General features: G+C 54.5%; 1 protein-coding gene across 1 annotated transcript in view; it reads right to left on the reverse strand.

The window, feature by feature from the left end:
• EYA2 (EYA transcriptional coactivator and phosphatase 2) overlaps window positions 1–20,096 on the reverse strand; it is a 204,042-nt gene that overhangs the window by 57,712 nt on the left and 126,234 nt on the right. The window contains exons 6-8 of the mRNA XM_017350738.3: window positions 13,017–13,084; window positions 10,827–11,004; window positions 789–931 (exon numbers count right to left, since the gene is read on the reverse strand). Of these exons, the coding sequence (XP_017206227.2) occupies window positions 789–931; window positions 10,827–11,004; window positions 13,017–13,084 (389 nt within the window). The remainder of the gene's footprint in view (window positions 1–788; window positions 932–10,826; window positions 11,005–13,016; window positions 13,085–20,096) is intronic.

Below are 20,096 nucleotides of genomic sequence, written 5' to 3' on the forward strand. Positions count from 1 at the left end.
GCGTGGGACACCGCATCCCGTATCAGAACGGTTTGAGGCCTGGCTTCAGGTCCAGCTCCCTGCTGATGCACACGGGAAAGCAGTGGGTGATGGTCCAAGGATTAAGGTCCCTGGCCCCACGTGGGAGACCCAGATGATGGAGTTCCTGGCTCTTGGTTTCAGCCTGGCTCAGACCTGGGTCCTGCGGCCATTTGGGGAGTGAACCAGCGGATGGAAGATCTCTCTCTCTTCCAGCTTCTCTTTCAAATAAATTAATTAATCTTAAAAAAATAAACTATCCCCAGCCCTCCCAAAGTGTCTCTGCATGGTCTGGGATGGGGCCTGGTATCTGTATTTTACAAAGCAGTCGTGGTTCTGACATTGCCAGGGCTAGGGACCACCCGAACCCCACAGAAGGCCCCTGCCTGCTGCCTTCTTTACCCGAGGCCCTTGGAGTGCGGGCCCAGGCCCAGAGCCTCAGCATCACACAGGACGTTTGGAGATGCACAGTCTCAGGCCCTGCCTGTCTCCTGGGGAGCCCGGGGTGGGGGAGGCAGCAGTGGATGTGCCCCTACCCCGGCAGGTGCCTCTGACTCCCCTCCAGCCCAAGAACCTCTGCTCTGCACAGCCCCAGGGTCAGCCTTCTCCACCCGGTCAGGCAGCCGTGCTCGCCCCACAGCTCCGCCCCTCCCCCGTCTCCGGCCCTGTGACTGGCCAACGCAAGGCACCACGTCCCCTTGTGCTCGGAGGCAGCTCGGCCCCCGCCAGTCTGTTTGGGCCTTGTGCACCACTGACGTCCACTGGCTCACCTCTATCTCGCTGTCCCCCGCTGGGGAGGGGTCGCTGCCCCTCTTGGACCGGCCCCGGAGCTTCCCGTCGGAGGCCCGATGCGGCCTGTCTGTGTCTCCTTCTTTGGCTGGCGTGGAAGGTCCGTCGTGTGTGTTGTATTCACCTGGGGAACGGGAGGCAATGGGGGGCAGATCAGCAGCTTTGCTGGCGTCTTCTCCAGGGTGGCATCACACCAGCGCCATCTCACTCTGACATGAAGTAGCACCCAAGGCCAAGGCCAAGGCCACAGTCACACTGAATCAAGACCACTCCTAAAAGTTGCTTAATTGGCCCATTCGTGCCAATATCTTTCATCCAGCAAACAAGTACTTGTGGAGCAGGCACTGCTCCAGGCGCTGGGGGGTGTGGCCTGATTCTCACGGCATTTAAATTCTAGTGAGAGGAGAGACATCAAAGAAACAGGTGTGCACACTGTGTCTGGTGGAAGTCTGCGTTGCACAGAGCCAGGAAGCCAGGGTGGGGAGCATGGGGTGCTGAGACCACTACTCCAAATGGCACTGGCCAGGGAGGGCTTCAGGGGGCGGGGACACCGGAGCAGAGGGCCTTAGTGAGAGGGGCTACAGTGACAGGGGACATAGCTTTGTATTCCTAGATTAACAGATGGAAGAAACCACTCATCAGGGGTCTCCAAAAAGTTGACAGAACGTGCGTATGAAGAAGACACCACACACGGATTTCCAACTTTTTTGCACCAAAATAAATTCATCTTTTATTCCATTTTCCACACCCACGTTTTGGAAGCCCCCTCGTATTCCTATGCAGCTGGGCATCAAAGTCTCTGGGCTGAAAGAGACCCCCTGACACGCAGAGGTGAAGGAGGGGTGTGTGGGGAGAGGACCCCGTGTTCCTCTCCCTACAGGGCCGCACCACTGTCCAGGAGAAAAGAGTTCTTTAGCTTTGCGGGAGGGTGCACCCGCTGATTCTGACCACACTCAGGCTCTTGGCTGTGGCTGCCATGTGCCCGCCCTCGGGCAACTGTCAATCAGCCCCAACCGAGCGGAGCAGCCTGTCCGGGCCGCAGGGGCTCTGGCAGCACCGGAGCTGGGCCGTGACTGGTAAGGCCCTAGGTTTGCACTCACGGGCTCTTCCCAGACTTTATCATCTACTGAGTTATCCAGGGAACGCGCACTCTGCCAGGTGCCTATACTCGCTCATGTGCTCAGCAAATCTGTGGCAACATCCGGGCCTGTCCTTGCCACCAGAGAGGGCCAGGGCTGTAAGCCGGTGTGGAACCTCGGAGGGCTGCCCACCGCGCTTGCTTTTCAGCTGCTTGATTTCGGTCCCACACGCACCCCGCGGACTCCGTCTCACCGTCCGTGATCTCCAGTTCTTGGATCATCAAGGGGAAATGCCTTTGTGTAAGAATACTTGGCGATGGCCTCGTTTTTGTCTATTCTGGAAGGGCCATTTCCCGCCAAAGCCCAGGGGACTCAAATCTTGTTTATTTAATATTTATAAAACTCCTTAGCAGACTCAGGCCGTAATAAGCAAAGACGTGACTGGGCTGCCAGGCAGGCTGGGCGCTCTCCAGCTCCCCAGCGTTTGCTGAGGTTCCCAGACACGGAACTCGTAGAGACTTTCTTCTGGAGAAAGGATTTCTGCTCGGTCCACCAGTGCCGCAGAGCAACGTAAATACGGTTTATCTTGATTCACTTGGTCACTGAAAGCCACTGGGGCTGAGAAAAACACTTGTTGCCCCTGTGAACGCCCAGGCAAACATGAAAAACAGAGAGAAATGCCAGTTACCTAACAGATGTCTAAAATAAGGCTGCGAGAAGCTAAGGAAGCAGGAATTCAAAAAACCAACCAAGGGCTGGTGCTGTGGCGTAGCCGGTAAAGCCACCGCCTGCAGTGCCGGCATCCCGTATGGGTGCCAGTTCAAGCCCCGGCTGCTCCACTTCCAATCCAGCTCTCTGCTATGGCCTGGGAAAGCAGTAGAAGGTGGCCCAAGTTCTTGGGCCCCTGCACCTGCGTGGGAGACCTGGAAGAAGCCCCTGGCTCCTGGCTTCGGAACAGCACAGCTCCAGCTGATGTGGCCATCTGGAGAGTGAACGGATGGAAGACCTCTCTCTCTCTGCCTCTCCTTCTCTCTCTGTGTAACTCTTTCAAGTAATGAAAATAAATCTTTAAAAAAAAAACCAAAACAACCAACTAACCAACCAACCAACCAACCACAGGCAGCCCTTTACCCAACTTCACACATTTTTGAGAAATGAAATTCAAGTTCAAGGTCACAGATAGAAGCTCATGGGACTCAGTGATTTCTGGAAACACTTTTTGGAGTCCTTTTACGCTTGCTTCTCCTCCCTTTTAATGGGTTTACTTATTTCACAGCTTTATTGAGGTGTCATTGACATAGATCACATGGGTTTACTGGGCCCAGTTTCAGTTTTGACACCCGCGTGTTCTATGAAACCCAAATCACGGTCCATGTCACGGGCAAATCCCACGACCGCAAGAGTTTCTTGGGATCCTTTCCTCCCGTTTCCCTCCCAGGCACCCAGATCAGCTCCCCTTGTCGCAGACCAGCGTGCGTTTCCTGGAGCTCCGTTAGGCTTCTTCCGGTCAGTGTGATGTTCTGAGGTTTGGTCCTCTGCAGGGCTGAGAGCCACTCTTCCAAGGGCACAGACCACCAGCCCCTGTGTGGCTCTTCCGAGGGCACAGACCACCAGCCCCTGTGTGGCTCTTCCGAGGGCACAGACCATCAGCCCCTGTGCCGCTCTTCTGAGTTGACTGCAGATACATGACGCCACCTGGAGCATTTGCACACCAGTGCCATGGACGTAAATTCTCCTTTTCAATGAGTGTGACCGCTGAGTCATGTGGGAAGCCACCTTTTGGGAAATGGCTGGATCGCTCTTCCAAGTGGCTGACCTCTCAGCCCCGCCTCCAGCTGCTCCACCTCTGTGCCTGCCTGGGGATGGCCAGGCTTTGTGATTCAAGCCATTCTAGAAGGTATGTGGTAGTGGGTTTAACCGCCATTTCTCTAATGAGAATGCAGTCTAGAGATTTTGCATCTCACTCATGTGCTATTTTGCCACCCCTATACCTTCCTTGCTAAATTCCTGCTCATTTTGCTTATTTCTTTATGGAGTTGGCCATTTTCTTATTACTGGTTTTAAAACATGGTTATTTATTTATTTTCATCTGCTTTAAAAGGAGGGGGGAGACAGACACAGATGGACAGGGATCTTCTATCCTCTGGTTCACTTTCCAGATGCCCAGGGCTGGGCCAGGCTGAAGCTAGGAACCCAGAACTCCATCTGGGTCTCCCATGAGGGTAGCAGGGCCCCACGTCCCTGAGCCCCTCTGCTGCCTCCCAGGACTCGTCTGCAGGGGGCTGGACAGAAGCAGAGCAGATGCGTGAGCGGTCTCCTGGGTACCAGCTCCTGAGTGTGTCCTCATCACTAGCAGCACTCGCCTGGCTCTCCCGGGCTGCACTCTGATGACCAGATGGTGACGGGATGTTGTGGGGACACAAACATTGTGCCCGTGGCATGATGAAGAAAGACATCTGCCACCTTCCACTCCTCGTTTGGAGTTTTTGGAACAGGTGATGGTCAATTTTTTGCACATTTATTGAGACAATCTTTCCCCTAGTTTGCTAGTATGAATACTTATAATTGACTTTCAAATTATTAAACCTTGCAGCTCTGGTATAAACGCCACTTGGTCATGATATACAGAAGTAGTATCCTTTTAAAGTATAATTTTGGACTTGATTTGCTAATATCTTGCTTAGACATTGTGACGATCTGTAGTTTCTTGCAGTTTTTGCCTGGTTTTGGCATGAACTTAATTCTGGTCTCTCAGAATCAGATGAAAAGTTTGCCTTCCTCCCTAATTTTATTTTCAAAACAAACTTCATGTACTTAAAAGGTAGACAGAGAGAGACTGTCCACCTGCTGGTTCACTCCTCAAATACCCTCACCAACCAGTGCTGGGCCAGGCCAAAGCCAGGAACCTGAAACTCAACCCAGGTCCCCTACATGGGTGGGGGGGACCCGGGTACTTGGGTCACCTGCTGCCTCTCAGGGTGTGCGCTGGCAGGAAGCTGGGGTCTGAAGTGGAGCTGGGACCCGAGTCCAGGTGCTCTGATTCAGGATGCAGGCAGCCCCAAGCCAATGGCCACTCTCCTCTTCAACGTTCTCGATGAGCTTGTGTAGAACTTGTATTTCTTACTCAAATGTTCCGTAGAATTGATCACTGAAGTCACCTGGCGTGGCATTTTCTTTGAGAAGATTTTTAATAACAAAATCCATTTATGGAAGACGTGGAGGCCCATTAGGTTACCTCTCTCTTCTCCATGAGGGACAGTAGTACTTCACCTACAAGGAATCTGTCTCTTCTGAGTTGTTCAGTCTTCCTTAGGGAGTTTACGAGAGGGCCCTATCACCCTGCAGGAGGTCCATGGGGGGGGGCGCTATCACCCTGCAGGAGGTCTGCGGGGGGGGGGCGCTATCACCCCGCAGGAGGTCCGTGGGGGGCGCTATCACCTTGCAGGAGGTCTGCGGGGGGGCACTATCACCCTGCAGGAAGTCCATGGGGGGCGCTATCACCCCGCAGGAGGTCCGTGGGGGGCGCTATCACCCTGCAGGAGGTCCGCGGGAGGGGGCGCTATCACTCTGGAGGTCCGCGGGGGGGCGCTATCACCCTGCAGGAGGTCCACGGGGGGGGGCTATCACCCTGCAGGAGGTCCACGGGGGGGGTGCTATCACCCTGCAGGAGGTCCATGGGAGGGGGCTATCACCCTGCAGGAGGTCCGTGGGGGGGGCGCTATCACCTTGCAGGAGGTCTGCGGGGGGCCCTATCACCCTGCAGGAGGTCCATGGGGGGGCACTATCACCCTGCAGGAGGTCCGTGGGGGGCGCTATCACCCTGCAGGAGGTCCGTGGGGGGCACTATCACCCTGCAGGAGGTCCGTGGGGGGGCGCTATCACCCTACAGGAGGTCTGGGGGGGCACTATCACCCTGCAGGAGGTCCGTGGGGGGCACTATCACCCTGCAGGAGGCCCACGGGGGGGGGCACTATCACCCTGCAGGAGGCCCACGGGGGGGGGGCGCTATCACCCTTGTGAGATCCCGGCACTGTCACCTCCCTCACTGTTGGTCATTTACATTTTCTTCCACACCCACCAGCGGGTCTAGAATTTCACCAATTTTATTGATCTACTTCAAGAACCAGCTTCTGGTTTCACGGATCTTTTGCTATTATTTTTCTGTTTTCAGAATTTAGTGATTGCCATTCTGATCTTAATTATTCCCCTTCTGCTTGCTTTGGGCTTAATTCGCCTTTCTTTTTCTAGTTTGTTGAAGGTGGAAGATGGGGTCTTTGTTTTGTAACCTTTCTCCTTTCCCCACACAGGCATTTAGGGCCATAAATCTCCCTGCAAGTACAGCTTTAATGGCATTCCATAAATTTTGATATGCTATGTTTTTATTTTCATTCAGTTCAAAGTACTTTTTAATTTCCCTTTGATTTTGTCTGTGACCCATGGGTTATTTAGAAGTGTGTTATTTAGCTTCCTAACAGTGGAGAAAGTTCCAGAAATCTTTCTTTCATACTGATTTAGTTCTACTGCTGTCAGGAACACCCTTTGAATGCCCTGACTCCTTTCAGACACACGAAGACTGTTTTATGGCCCTGAACTTGAGTCTACCCTGGCAAATGTCCGAGGTGCCCTTGGAAAGCAAGGGCATTTGCTGCTGTTGGAGGGGGGGGCGTCCTTAGGTTGATACAGTCTTTCCCTTTCACTTCAGAACCCCAGTTTTCCGTTCTAGAGAACGCAACTCTAGATAGTTGCTTTTGCATCCTTCTAGACATTTCCAACGCAAAGATGGGTGTTATCCTGCACTTATACCTTAGAAAAACCCAGGCCCACATTGCGCACAAGTTTTCTTCTTGCTGGGTTTCCTCACCCACCACAATAGCTCAACAAGAAATCCATGTTAGCCCAGATATATCACCCTTCCTCGTTTTTTTTTTTAAATTAATTTTTGAGAGAGACAAATGGACAAAGAGGAAAAAGAGAGAAAGAGACAGATGAGAGAGAGAGAGAGAGAGAAAGGGAGAGGCAGATAAAGAGAAAGATAGACACAGAGAAAGAGAGGGAGGGAGGGAGGGAGGGATACTTCCATCCTCCCGTTCACCCCCCAAATGCCCTCAATGGCCAGCAGGGAGCCAGGACTCCATCTGGGTCTCCCGCAGGGGTGGCAGGAACCCAGCCACTTGAGTAGTCAGCATTGCCTCCCAGGATCTGCCTTAGCAGGAAGCTGGAGTCAGGAGCCAGAACTGGGAATCAAATCTGGGTCCTCTGACATGGGATGTGACCACTGGAACCCGCCAGGCTAAACACCTGTCCCATGACTTACTCTAAAGCTGCACTGCGTGCCAGTGGCTGCTGTTAATGGCTTTCCAGTCTTCTGCCACGATGATGTCACAGTAAGTACTGTTTTTACTCACGTGTCTATTCCTACGTGGGAGTTTAGACAAAACCTTAGAAGCAGAATAGTTGGGTTGAAGGACACACACACTTTAACTGTGCTGCATGTTGCCACACTGCACGGAAAGAGCTTCAAGTCTCTTCTTGAGAGAATAAAATCATTCTTCTACTGATGGAGGGAGGTGATCTAAGAAGTTAAAGGCTTCAGCTTCTTCTTAGATGGTTTGTGTTATACTTAAAAATGTAAGACGTCCTTCAGCAATCACTACGATTTGTTTTCCCTTTTGAGTAGAGCCAGGAGTTCAGGCTTTGCCCTGGTCAGCAGGTGTGGATGCAGGCACTCACAGAAGTGTCCCTGCACCTGCAGCGTGCGTGGGGCCTGGGGGCTTGGTGGCGCAGTGCGGACAGCATCAAGATGGCATCTCCAGGCGGTGCCGATGGTGAGTGGGGGTGGGGTCAGAAACACACAGACCCTGAGCCTCTGTGGTTTAGTCAGCTCTCAAGGCAGCCTGGGTAATTTCAGAAGTGGAGCTTTTATGGGAAACATTACAAGAGTGCACATGTGTGCACAGGCATCTTGCACACACGCATGTGCACACACGCATGTACCCACGTGCACACTTTCAGGCCCTGTATAACCGACATCAGGGATTAGAGGCCAGAGTCCTTGGTTACAGCTGACAGCTATTTACGTCATCAGGTTTTACGCGAGCTTGTTAGACACACAGTAAAAACCATCTCAGCACTTATTGTCGAACCGTAGACCGAGGGATGAAGAACAGAGGGAAGCAATAAAGCAAAATTCCGAAGAGACACAAGGAGCCTTGACCTTCCCGCTGCCCCAAGTTCCTGAGAAGTGCACCTGTGATTACTCAGTGGCCTCTCCTTCAAGATTTCCTGCTAATATTTCGGCCCTGCCCTAACTTCTCATCAGTCTTGGTTTCACTCACTTGCTGAAATTAGGTTGGAGAGGCAAGAGGCCAAGAGAAGTTTGCTAGACTTCTTGTCCTACAGAGAGAGCCATTTGGAAGCTGTTGAATGGGTACTGTGCGTCCACTCCACGTTCTCGGAGGAGGTCACATGACCCAAATCAATGCTCAGCCCAAGAGTAACCAACTCACGCCAACTGCTGGAGCACGCAAGAGCTCACATCAAGAATACACCAAGAACCCAGGCAGAAGAGAGGTAGGTCTTGCCTGTTCCTTTTGCAACCATCAACCAACTGATATTTATTAATGGATGTCCACGCACCAGCACGCCAGCTTAGCTTCCGCAGCATCAGCAAAATCAGAGAAGACGACAAAACAGCAAAACTCAATTTCACGTGGACACTTTAACTGCTGCTGTGTTATTTGGCGGGATAAGTCCAAACCCCATCCTAACAGAGGGACCACGTGCACAGTAGCAGATTTGGGAACGCACGTGGGGAAGCTACAGGCTGCGGAGCAGGTGGTACGGGGAGGCAGCGTTGACTTCTGTGCTCACCGAGGGTCCAGGAACATGGACCCACGTGCTGCTTGCAGTTTGGGGTGGGATTCACGCTGGGCTGCGGACATCGGCAGTCCCTGCTCACCCAGTGTCTCCTCCGCCTCCTGGTGACAGGGCTCTGGGCTGCTGTGGAGCCGTTGCTGCCTCACTCCGAGAGCCCATGGTTTGGGTGAGGCCCGACTCCGGCCCCAGCTCCTGCCACGGGCCCCTGCCCCAGCTCTGCTGACCCAGTGGGAGTTTTACCCAGGACTTCTGCAGGAACTGTTAAGGAAGAGAATTCTCTCTGCTGGGGTAGCTTAGCAGGCAGGACTAACTCCTGAGCGGCTGGCAAACCCAAGAAGTACAGACCCAGAGAGAAGATAGACTGAGTCCCCACGTTATCATCCTAACCCCTGGCCTAAAAATCTATCGCACACCCTTTGTTTTTCTCGCATACTTTGTGTAGATTTCCCATCTTTTTTTTTTTTTTTTTTGACAGGCAGAGTAAGACAGTGAGAGAGAGACAGAGAGAAAGGTCTTCCTTCTGTTGGTTCACCCCCAAATGGTCGCTATGGCTGGCGCGCTGTGCTGATCCAAAGCCAGGAGCCAGGTGCTTCTCCTGGTCTCCCATGGGGTGCAGGGCCCAAGCACTTGGGCCATCCTCCACTGCACTCCCTGGCCACAGCAGAGAGCTGGCCTGGAAGAGGGGCAACCGGGACAGAATCCGGCGTCCTGACCGGGACTAGAACCTGGGGTGCCGGCGCCACAGGCGGAGGATTAGCCTATTGAGCCGCAGCGCCGGCAGATTTCCCATCTTTTGAAGCCAAGGCCAGAGTCCCAAGTAATGTAAGAGTTTTCTAAAATTGTTTTGCCATTAGAAGTAAGCGTGCTCAGGACTTCTTTAAGGATTCTGTAACTTTCAAGGTCCCCGAGTCACTCTATCCGAGCCCCTCTTAGAGAGAACCAGCCCTCGGCAGCTTCTGGCCCTCCCTTCTCGAGTGCGTGTCAGAGAACACATTCCCCGGAGTGGCAGGGCCACCGTTTGCAGAGCCCCCTAGGCCTGGGTCCAGATCCCAGCTCCGCCAATCACCAGCAAGTTACTGATTCGATTTTCACTGGAGGTCTGGCAGAAGGGGGGGTAGTACTGGGCCTTCTGCTGTGAGGATTCTAGCCTTCCTGATCTACGATGACTTGATGGTGTTCTGAAAGATCAAGTTTACACCGCACTTAATTTCCCAAACGAGGCAGCATCAGGAAAACAGTAGGTGCTTCACGCACGCTGGGTGAGTAAGTACGTAGATGAGCAGTGAGTGAGGACGGTATGCACGTGCTTGGCGCACCACGGTGGGCGGAGACAGCGGGTTTCCTCCTCTTTTGGAGCAGGGCTCACAACGCCAGCATCACCTGGGTCAGGCAGGTAATGCGCTGGTGCTGTGGAATCAGGAGTGTCCCTTCTCAGTGGGTCAGACACACTTAGCTCCCACCACCTGCTGTCCCTTGGGGATGCGGCTAGCGAGGCCAGATCTTTCAAGAGAAGCCAGGGATGAGAGTTTTTAGGTAAAATTTTCTTTTTGACAGGCAGAGTGGACAGTGAGAGAGAGAGACAGAGAGAAAGGTCTTCCTTTTGCCATTGGTTCACTCTCCAATGGCCGCCGCAGCCTGCGCGCTACAGTCGGCGCACCACGCTGATCCGATGGCAGGAGCCAGGTACTTCTCCTGGTCTCCCATGGGGTGCAGGGCCCAAGGACTTGGGCCATCCTCCACTGCACTCCCTGGCCACAGCAGAGAGCTGGCCTGGAAGAGGGGCAACCGGGACAGAATCCGGCGCCCCGACCGGGACTAGAACCTGGTGTGCCGGTGCTGCAAGGCGGAGGATTAGCCTAGTGAGCCACGGCGCCGGCCAGGTAAAATTTTCTGACTGTCAAACACAGTCGCAGTTACACACACACACACACACACACACACACACACACATCTGAGCCCGTGGGTAGCCAGTTCATCACACTTAGAATCTGTGTCCCAACCCCTCCTTCATGTCCAAGCTGGGCCCACGGCCATGGGTGACCGGGAGACAGTGATTGTACGCACCCGCGAGGGACTCGGAGCTCTGGCTGGCGACGCTGTGAGATGCCTCCTGGAGGACGTAGGTGGACGAGGAGAGGGGCGAGGGGCAGATGCCGCTGGCTGGGACGTAGGGAGGGTTGTAGGACGAGCTGTAATACTGGGAGTACTGGCTCTGAGGGAAGCCTGGGTAGGAAGGGTAGTCCTGGGGAGGAAGACAAGCCCGGCCGTGAGCGCCCCAGTTGGCCGCGGCCCCCCTGCCCCCACCTCTCCTCCAGTGGAACACAAACTCCCGAGGGCAGGCACCATCTCTGCTTCCATCTTCCCAGGAGCAGATCCCGAGACAAGGACCCGGGTGTGGGTCGGGAGGGGGTGAGAAGCGAGGCAGGGAAGCGCGGAAGGGCAGCGGCTGGAGCAGAGGAGGCTGGAGCTGAATCCCCCCGGGCATGGCTGAGACGGTGGAAAAGGCCCATCTCAGAACTGCTGCGGCCCAGGGCCAAGGGAGCCGGGGTTTCTACCAAGGGCACTGGGGTTTCTACACCAGAACCCAGGGCCAAGGCAGCCGGGGTTTCTACACCAAACTCCAGGCTTTCAGAGCAGCCCCCAAAGGGTTTTCACTCGCTAGCACTTCCTGCCTGTCCTACACTCTGGTTCCAAAGAAAACTCCAGGCCCAGGGATGCAGATACGGCAGCTGGAGGTCAGCAGGTGACCCTGAGGGGCAGGGTGTTGCCATGACAGCCTCTGTCCTGGTCCCTGCTGTGGCTCAGCCCCTGGACCAGTGCCTGGTACATGTGGTCACTCAACAGATGTTGGCTAAATTAACGAGCCAATGAATGGATGAGGACCACACCCACATAACCCCAGTGGAGGGGGTGACATTTTAGGTTCATGGTGGACAGAGGTGCAAACACAGCACCTGCACAGCATGAGGACCCACGGAGTCCAGAATGTTCCATGAGGGGTCATGGAGGTCAAATCAACAGATGCCAATCATCTTTGCCCAGACCGACCAGCCTTGGCAGCCCTTCTGCAGGGACACCGCCTCACTCTTCCCGAACTGGTGAGGGACTCCCAGCATGCTTCACTCCCTGGGCTCCACCCCGCTCAGCTGACAGCACTGCCTGGGAGTCTGCGTTTTTGGAAAGTTCTGAGGGTGGAGCAGGCAGCAGACCTTACAAAGTACGGTCTGATTTACACATATTTCGTCCATGTGTATAATACACTGGAAATGAACAAATGGGGAACAAGTTTTCATATTTTCTAAGTTTTAAATTATTTACATTCTTCAGCACACTGAAGAAAACAGTATGCATTCCTGACATTCAGTAGTGTTAAATACCCCTAAAACTCATCTGAGTAGCTTTCTAAAAAATACTTATTTGAAAGGCAGTTATGGAGATACATGGTGGGGGAGATTGATCTTTCATCTACTAGTTCAACCCCAAAAGGCCCCAACAGCCAGGGCTGGGCCAGGCCAAAGCCAGTGGCCAGGAGCTTCATTTGGGTCTCCCACGTGGGTGGCAGGAGGCCCTCAGGCCGTCCTCTGCTGCTCTCCCAGGTGCATTAGCAGGGAGCTGGGTTGGAAGTGGAGCAGCCGGGACTTGAACTGGTGCCCGTATGAGCTGCCAGCGTCACAGTGGTGACTTAATCTGCTACAAGGCTAGCTTGAAAGCATGTTCACCTTTTGTTCCAAAATCATTTTAGGCTTGCAGGAAAGGTGCACAGATCAAGAGGTTCATTCTTAATTCAATCTCTAAGCGAAACCAAGAGAATCCAAACAGTGGCCAGCACTCATGTCTACAGGGTCGACTTTGTTCAAGGTACAAGCATTGATCATGCCCCTGCTGTGTGCTGGGCTCCGTGCCGGGCTGCAGAGGTCAGCAGGATGCCCCCCCATGCCTCTCCTGGAGCTTGTGATCTGGTGAGGGGCTGGTTCATCTGCACTCAACAAGCAATGGGTTGAACTGGGCTCAGGGCAAGACTGAATATTGACTGCCCCCATCTCGGACATTTAACAATGCCAGTGTCTCTGCCTGCAGACCGGCTCTCTCCAGCGGCCGGCCGCAGTCAGGCCCCCGTAGACTCCGCCCACAGAGAACAAGGGGCTGGGTTTCGGGGGGGGGGGGTTGTGCACGGCCCTGGGCTCGCAGGGTGTCCTACTTTAAGGGAGCCACCCAAGGGGAGGGCTGGGAAGGCAGTTGCAGGGGCCTGGCTACCTGGTGGACACTCCCGAATCCGGCCGCGTTGGGCAGTCCATTTGCGCCTTGATAGATGCCCGCCGTGCCTGCGGAAAGAGGAACAGGGGTGCAGGTGAGGTGACGATCAGAGCGGGTGCCGGAGGACAAGGACGTGGTGACAACGGGGTCTCTGGGGTCTCCCAGGCTGGGACTGAACCCCTGGCTTTGGCTACCAAATCTCTCTTATCCGTTTCCTCTGTAAACGAGGAAAAGAAATAACATCTTCTTTGAAGGAAATTTGATATAAAACAAACAAAAGGGTGCACACAATACAGATTCTGGTCCCTGAAAACTACATTTTTAAACAAATTCTTTGCTTTTGAAACATTTTGGTAACATACACCTGACAAGAAGTTGTCATCTTTACCATTCACCGTGTACAGCACTGAGTGTGTTCACACTGTGGGGCAACCATCGCCTCCATCCATCCCAGAACCACCTGCACCTTGGGAGACTGGGACACACTGATTCCTCGCTCCTCCCTGTGCCCAGCCCTGGCAGCTGCCGCTCCTGCTCTCGACCTGTCAGGGACCGGCTCCTCTCACGTTAGCACAGCGTCCTCACGGCTCACCCGTGCCGAGGCAGCTGTCAGAATTCCTTCCCTTTTTAAGGCCGAGTAATACCGTTCCATTACATGAATGGACTTCATTCACTCCTTGCTCTACGGACACGTGGGTGGTTTCCACCTGTTGGCTCTTGTGAATAAAGTGGCTAGGGACGAGGGCACACACCTCTCTCTGGGAGCTGCTTTAGGTTCCGTGGGGGCACACCCGGGACGGCAACTGCTGGGTCCTATGGTGGCTGAGTTTCTGGCACTTTCCAGAGGGTGGCCCAGCTCGCATTCCTACCAACCGTGCACGAGGGTTTCAATTCCCCCGCATCCCTGTCAACGATTACTTTATTATTATTTTGCATTTATAGTAGCCCCCCCCCCCCATGGGTGTGGTGGCAACGGGGCTTTGAGCAAATGAATGGAGTGACCGCACCGCTCCGAGCTGCAGTCGACCTGGCTATAACGTGGGGTAGGGATCGGGGGAATGCTCCTGGCACTACCAGCAGATGCTGCTTGGTGAACGACTCCCTAATGGATAGGTGAATGGCGTCACCGAAGACAGGGTGGGCAAGGAGGGCCTCTCTGAGATGATCCTGGGCTGAGACAGGCTAGGCCAGGAGCAGCCCTCAGGCAGAGTCTTTGCAAACTCTGACGGCACACCCTGTGAGGCGGGGGCTGGCTGGGCAGGCTGGAGAAACAGACGCAACAGTGCAGGGGCCCAGAGCGAGAAGAGGGTGGGCGCAGCAGCCGCAGAGGCCTCGTGGGAATCAGGCACCGTTCTGAGCTCTGCGAGGCCAGGGTGAAGCACAGAAGTGTGACGTAACCGCCCAAGGCCTCGCACGTTGTTCACGGCAGCAGCTGGGATGGGACCAGACAGCCGAGCCAGGCCTGTGGTCTCCAGACACAAACTCTAGGCGCTTTGTATTCATCACTGATCTATCCATCATCTTTCAATTACTTAGATATCTATCATAACTACTCATCATTGGTCTACCACCCATCTATCATCTGTCAATCTATATCTATCCAATTTATTTGAAAGGCAGAGCATGAGAGAGAGAGAGAGAGAGAGAAAGAGAGAGAGAGAGAGAAGGAGGAGGAGGAGGAGGAGGAGGAGGAGGAGAAGGAAATACATTATATATAGAGAGAGATCCTTCATCTACTAGGTTCTCTTCAAATGCCCACAATAGTCAGGGTTGAAGCCTGGAGCCTGGAGCCCCATCCGGGTGTCCCACGTGGGTGGCAGGGATCCAAGTGCTTGAGCCATAACTGCTGCCTCCCAGAGCAGGCATAGCAGGAGGCTGGATGGGAAGCAGAGGCACCCACAGGAGATGTGGGCACCCCAAGCAGCGGCATAACTGCTGCACCTCAGTACTGGCCCTGCTGCTTCTTTAAAAAATGATTTATTTGAAAGGCAGAGTTACAGAGAAGGAGAGGCAGGGGCAGAGAGACAAGAGAGAGGTCTTCCATCTGCTGGTCCACGCCCCAAATGGCCACAACGGCCAGAGCTGGGCCAGGCCAAAGCCAGGAGCTTCATCCGGGTCTCCCTTGTGGGTGCAGGGGCCCAGGCACTTGGGCCATCTTCTACTCCTTTCCTAGGCACGTTAGCAGGGAGCGGGATCAGAAGTGGAGCAGCTGGGATTTGAACTGGTGTTCACGTATGCTGGCACCGCAGATCATGGCTTAACCCCCTGCGCTACAGCGCTGCCTGCCCCCCACTTCAACAACTCTCAGAGTAAGTAACTGTGTATTTATCGCCAGGATCCAGTAGGGCAGTTCTATCCTCCAACATTTTTCTGTGCTCATTGGCTTCGATCCCCACGCCTATCTCCAGCCACAAGCAGCCGCTGGTCTGTTGCCCACGCTGCAGGAGCCTCTCCAGAAATGCCCCTCAGCTGGGCCCCTCCAGTAGGGCTCGCGTGTGTCTGGCAGCTTCCCCTCGGCACGACTCGGCAGTATCTGCTTGCTGTCGCCGCCCGGCGCTTCGTGGTGTGGCCGTGCAGTGTGCCGTCTGTGGCGATCCCACAAGACGCAGCTAGCACCTCTCGCCTGCCAGTGCTTGTGCGTGTGTGCACGTTTTCACCTCTCCTGGGGAGATCCCCAGCAGTGGAATTGGGGAGCTGTGTGGCAGTGGCGAGTTGAACTTCTTCAGGAACGGCCACACTGTTTTTCCCCTTTCTACTTCTACAAGCAAACTGTACGAGTTCCAGTGTCTCCAGCACGTGGCACCTTGGGTCTTTGGATTACAGCCATTCTGGTCGGTGTTAGCGGTTAACTCATCACGGGTTCAGCAGTGTTTCCCTAATGACCAATGGTACCGGTATTCTTCGTGTGCTCACTGGCCATTCATAAGCAGCAGTCTGAATCTTTCACCCTTTTTAAAAAGTTAGGTTTGTCTTCTTGCTGGTTTACTCCCCAAATGGACGCCAAGGCTGGAACTGGGCCAATCCGAAACCAGGAGCCAGGAGTTTCTTCCAGGTCTCCTATGTGGGTACAGGGGCCCAAGGACTCAGGCCATCTTCCACTGCTTTCCCAGGCCATAGCAAAAAGCTGGAATGGAAGTGGAGCCAGGACTCGAACCAGCGCCCATATGGGATGCCGGCACCACAGGCGACTACCTGCTATGCCACAGCGCCGGCCCCTCTTCATGGCGTCTTGAAGAGCAAACGCTTTTAAGTCCTCAATTCTTTCTTTCATGGATCTTGGCTTTTGTTACCCAACTTAAAGATTCTCTCTGTGTTTTCATCTAGAAATTGTATAGCATCAGTGCTTATACTAGGTCCTATGATCCAATTTAAGTTCATCTTTGTGCATGGTTGAGGAACGGGTTTAAATAACTCTCTGTGTGCACAGTCGCTTCAGCTCCACCATAAAACATCTACTCTCTCTCCTGCGGGATCACCTGTCCCGTCTGCCAAAGGCAATTGGCCACAATGTTAGCATTCTGGGCGCTCTGCTGCTTTGCTCATGTATCAGTCCATCCCAGCTCCACCCTGTCTTGATTTCTGAAGCTTTACCCTAAGTTCTGAAATCAGGTAGTGTAAGTTCTCCAACTTTGTTCTTTTGCAAGCAAGTTTTGGATTCCACTTGTTTTGCATTTCCATACCGATTTTAGAACAGGCTTGCCGACTTCTACTGAAAGCCAGCTGGGGTTCTGACAGCGATTGGACTCAGTGAATCTAGTTGTCCTTTTCTAAGAGGAGGGCAGAGAGGACAGTTGGGGCTCGATGCTGCAGGACCAGCGACCTGGAAAGTGCTTTGTGTTCAGGGCGTGAGCATGGTCAGCTGCCAGACGTCTTGAAGCAGGGACCGATGCAACCGGACGCCTGTTTGCAAACAGTCACACGAGCTGCTGGGATGCTCAGAGACTCACATCAGATCTGAGGCTCCAGAGCCCAGGCTGTTTCCACGGAGTGGCTGGAACGGGCACACGGACTCCAGGGACTCTCCGGCTGGGGGTGTGGAAGGACCACGGCCACCTTCAAGCAGGTTCGAGATGACAGATCTGTCGGACCACAGCGGCTCACTCTTTGCTTCAGAATCTCCCAAGGGGCTTCAAAACAACGGAGTGAAGACTCCACCCACACACAGTCTGATTCCAGTTCATCTGGGGTGGGCCTAGGCATCAGTATCAACACAACACAACGCAGCTCTGAGAACTGAGAGCCAGCAGATGATGCCAGCACCTTGACTGTGCAATGGGGGAAGGCACACGGAGCCGATGCTGAGCCAGGGACACTCGGATGCAGATGGGAACTCGGGCCCGACTCCCGCTGCCGGCCTGGTTTCCCTGGGGGACACGATTTCTCTACCCGTGAGTGAGTTCACGCAAGCATTCAGCCATTCAGCCAATGGAGGCTACTCTGGGATTTAAGAGTCAAGCCCTCTGTCCGTCATCTCGCTTCCTCCTCACACCAGCCTTGAAAGGAAGCTACAATCAACACTCCCATTTGCCAGACAGAAAAACTGAGGCTCAGGAAGGTAACCTGCCCCAGGTTAAAGAGGTGGTAGGCTGTGGAGCTAGGATTCCTTCTTTGATTAGCTCCTACGCAAAGGGCCAGGACACGGGCGAAGCAGTTTGCACAACAGCAGATTCTCATCAGGCACCATGGAGACCAGCGGGAAGCAGCACATTTTCCCAAGGCTTAAAGAAAAGGACCCGCAAATTGGAATTCCATATCCGGGGATGACGTCACTCAGGAACGGAGGGAAAACCAAGACATTCTCAAATGCAGACGGAGTAAGAGAACTTGCTGGGGAGTTCTGCTCTAACAGATGGGTACGGGAGGTGCTTGGAACAGAAAGGTCACGATTAAAAAGAATCCTGAAACATCCGGAAGGAAGGAGCGAGGAGGGAAAGAGCAAAATGTGGGCAAAGTCACCGAGTGCTGATGCCGCCACTCAACTCACAGGTGGATTTCATTGGTTTCCGCTTGCTGGCAAATTGGAGAAGTTACTTCCCAAGTGTGTTTCTTAATTAGGTAAAATATTTACTTGGTTCCAAAGTCAAGGCTACCTGATACACTGTATCCATATCCTGGGGGAGGGTATATGCTGGGTGCCGCGTGGGTAGCAGAGAAGGCAGCTTCCGGAAGCTGCTTTCCCAGGGACCCTGGGAACACAGGAAGGGTCCTGCACTGCTGACCGGGGCAGGAGCTGGGCTGTCACCGTTCACTTCCAGACCCACCCCAAGCCTCGTAATGCGGACCGGGGAAGGGAGGCTTCCTGGAGGAAGTGACGTCTAAACCAACCTCCAAAGGAGGAACAGGAGCCAACTGGTGAAGGGAGCAAGACACAGGACCACGGCCACCACCCCTAGGTGCTCTCTCCCACTCTCCATCATGTGACGGCTTGTCTAAGGGACAGGACCACAGCCACACACGGCCACATCTGGGTGGCTCTCTCCCACTCTCCATCACGGCTGAGGGCCAGAAACCACAGTCTGTCTACACCACTTGGGGTGCTGGGTCCCGCGCTGTCCTCAGCGCCTGCCCTGACGTGTCTGCCATTCTGTTGCACTCCCAGTCACCGGGTGAGCCCTGATTGCCATGACAACCCACTTTGCTGACATCCAGGGAGCCACCTGCCACTGGAAGACTTCCTGGGTGCAGCTGTTTCCCTTCCCTCTGGAGTCAGCCCCCTGCATGATGGCTTAGGGCTGGTGTGGGTGCAAGGAGGCAGCAAAGGGGCCTCCTCCTCTGAATTTGGAGACCTGAAGGACCGAGAGCTGAACAAGCCAGGGTGTGCAGGTGGCCACAGGGCCCCACAGGGAGAAGCCTGTCCTGGGCTGGGGGAGCCTGGGAACAGGGTGTGCGTGACCCCAGAAGTCTCGTGGTCCCCGGAGCGTTTTTACAAACAGACCTGCCTTGGTGGTCTCGGTGCCAAGTTAGACACCAGCCTCTTCCTCCCCTGTGGTGGATGCGGTGCCCAGTGAAGGCTTGGGAGGGAAAAACGAGACAAGGAAAACGTCTTTCTTTAAAGTGATGGTGGCAGGTCCTGCTAGGTGTCCCTCCCCGCCCAATTAACGGAATCCCTGTGCCTCAGTCGGGCACATGGCTGATGGGAGGCACGCCACATTGCCAGCCCGCCTCACGACTGGGTGTGGTATGTGAAGAGGCCCAGTAAATTAATGGCTGCCATTTCCTATTGTGCCCCGAAAGGCTGGGGGTGGGTCCTCTCTTTCCCGAGGAACGGGGCCATCTCGGGTCACGGGGCTGAGTGAAGATACAAGGAGCCTGGACTTCAGACTCACCGCAGACTCGGCCAACCACATCCGCGTGCACGCTCAGGCGAGACACGCGTCCCCTTCTTTCATGCTCGAAGCGCTGCATCTGGAGTCTGTGGCAGCAGAGAGCTGCTACCTTTTCTGGGTAGCAATCCGTTCTCCCACCCGTCCACCCCTCTGTCCACGCGCCCTTCCGTGTGTGCATGCAACCCATCCATCCTCCATGCACCTGCCACCCCTGCACGCACGCACGTGTCCACCCGCTGAACAATTCGCTTCCTAGCGATGCACCGAACGCTACCACGCGTCAGACAGTGTTCTAGACATGGGGGAGCAAGGGCTTGAGGCCAGCATTCAGGGAGGAGCCACTGATACCAAGCAAGCAGCTGCTGACGGAGTGAGGGTGGCTGCAGCCAGCCCGAGAGGCAGCTATGGCTGGCCTGGCACTACCGAGGTGCAGGCTGCAGACAGGTGCCCGCCCACACGCTACTGACCCCCCCGCCTGCGAGGAAATTAACATGGAAGCAAGAGCCAGTGTGTAGTCAAAGGCCCTGAGCACAGTGAGTATGGAAAGTGCTGGTGACACAGGCGTGCAGTGGCCTCGGTGCCGAGTGAGCAAAGAGGGTCCCCTTGCACTGGACGGCACGGGCAGGTGCCACAGACAGTGGCGAGCTTGCCGTGGCTGTCCCCCGTCCAAGGCACAGACTGCAGTGCAGTTTACAGGAACGTGGGATGGTTCCGAGGCCGAGCTGCCCCTTCGCACCCACCAGCTTGGAGAGCA

The sequence above is a fragment of the Oryctolagus cuniculus genome, chromosome 11, assembly GCF_964237555.1.
Source record: "Oryctolagus cuniculus chromosome 11, mOryCun1.1, whole genome shotgun sequence".
Lineage (NCBI taxonomy): Eukaryota > Metazoa > Chordata > Mammalia > Lagomorpha > Leporidae > Oryctolagus > Oryctolagus cuniculus.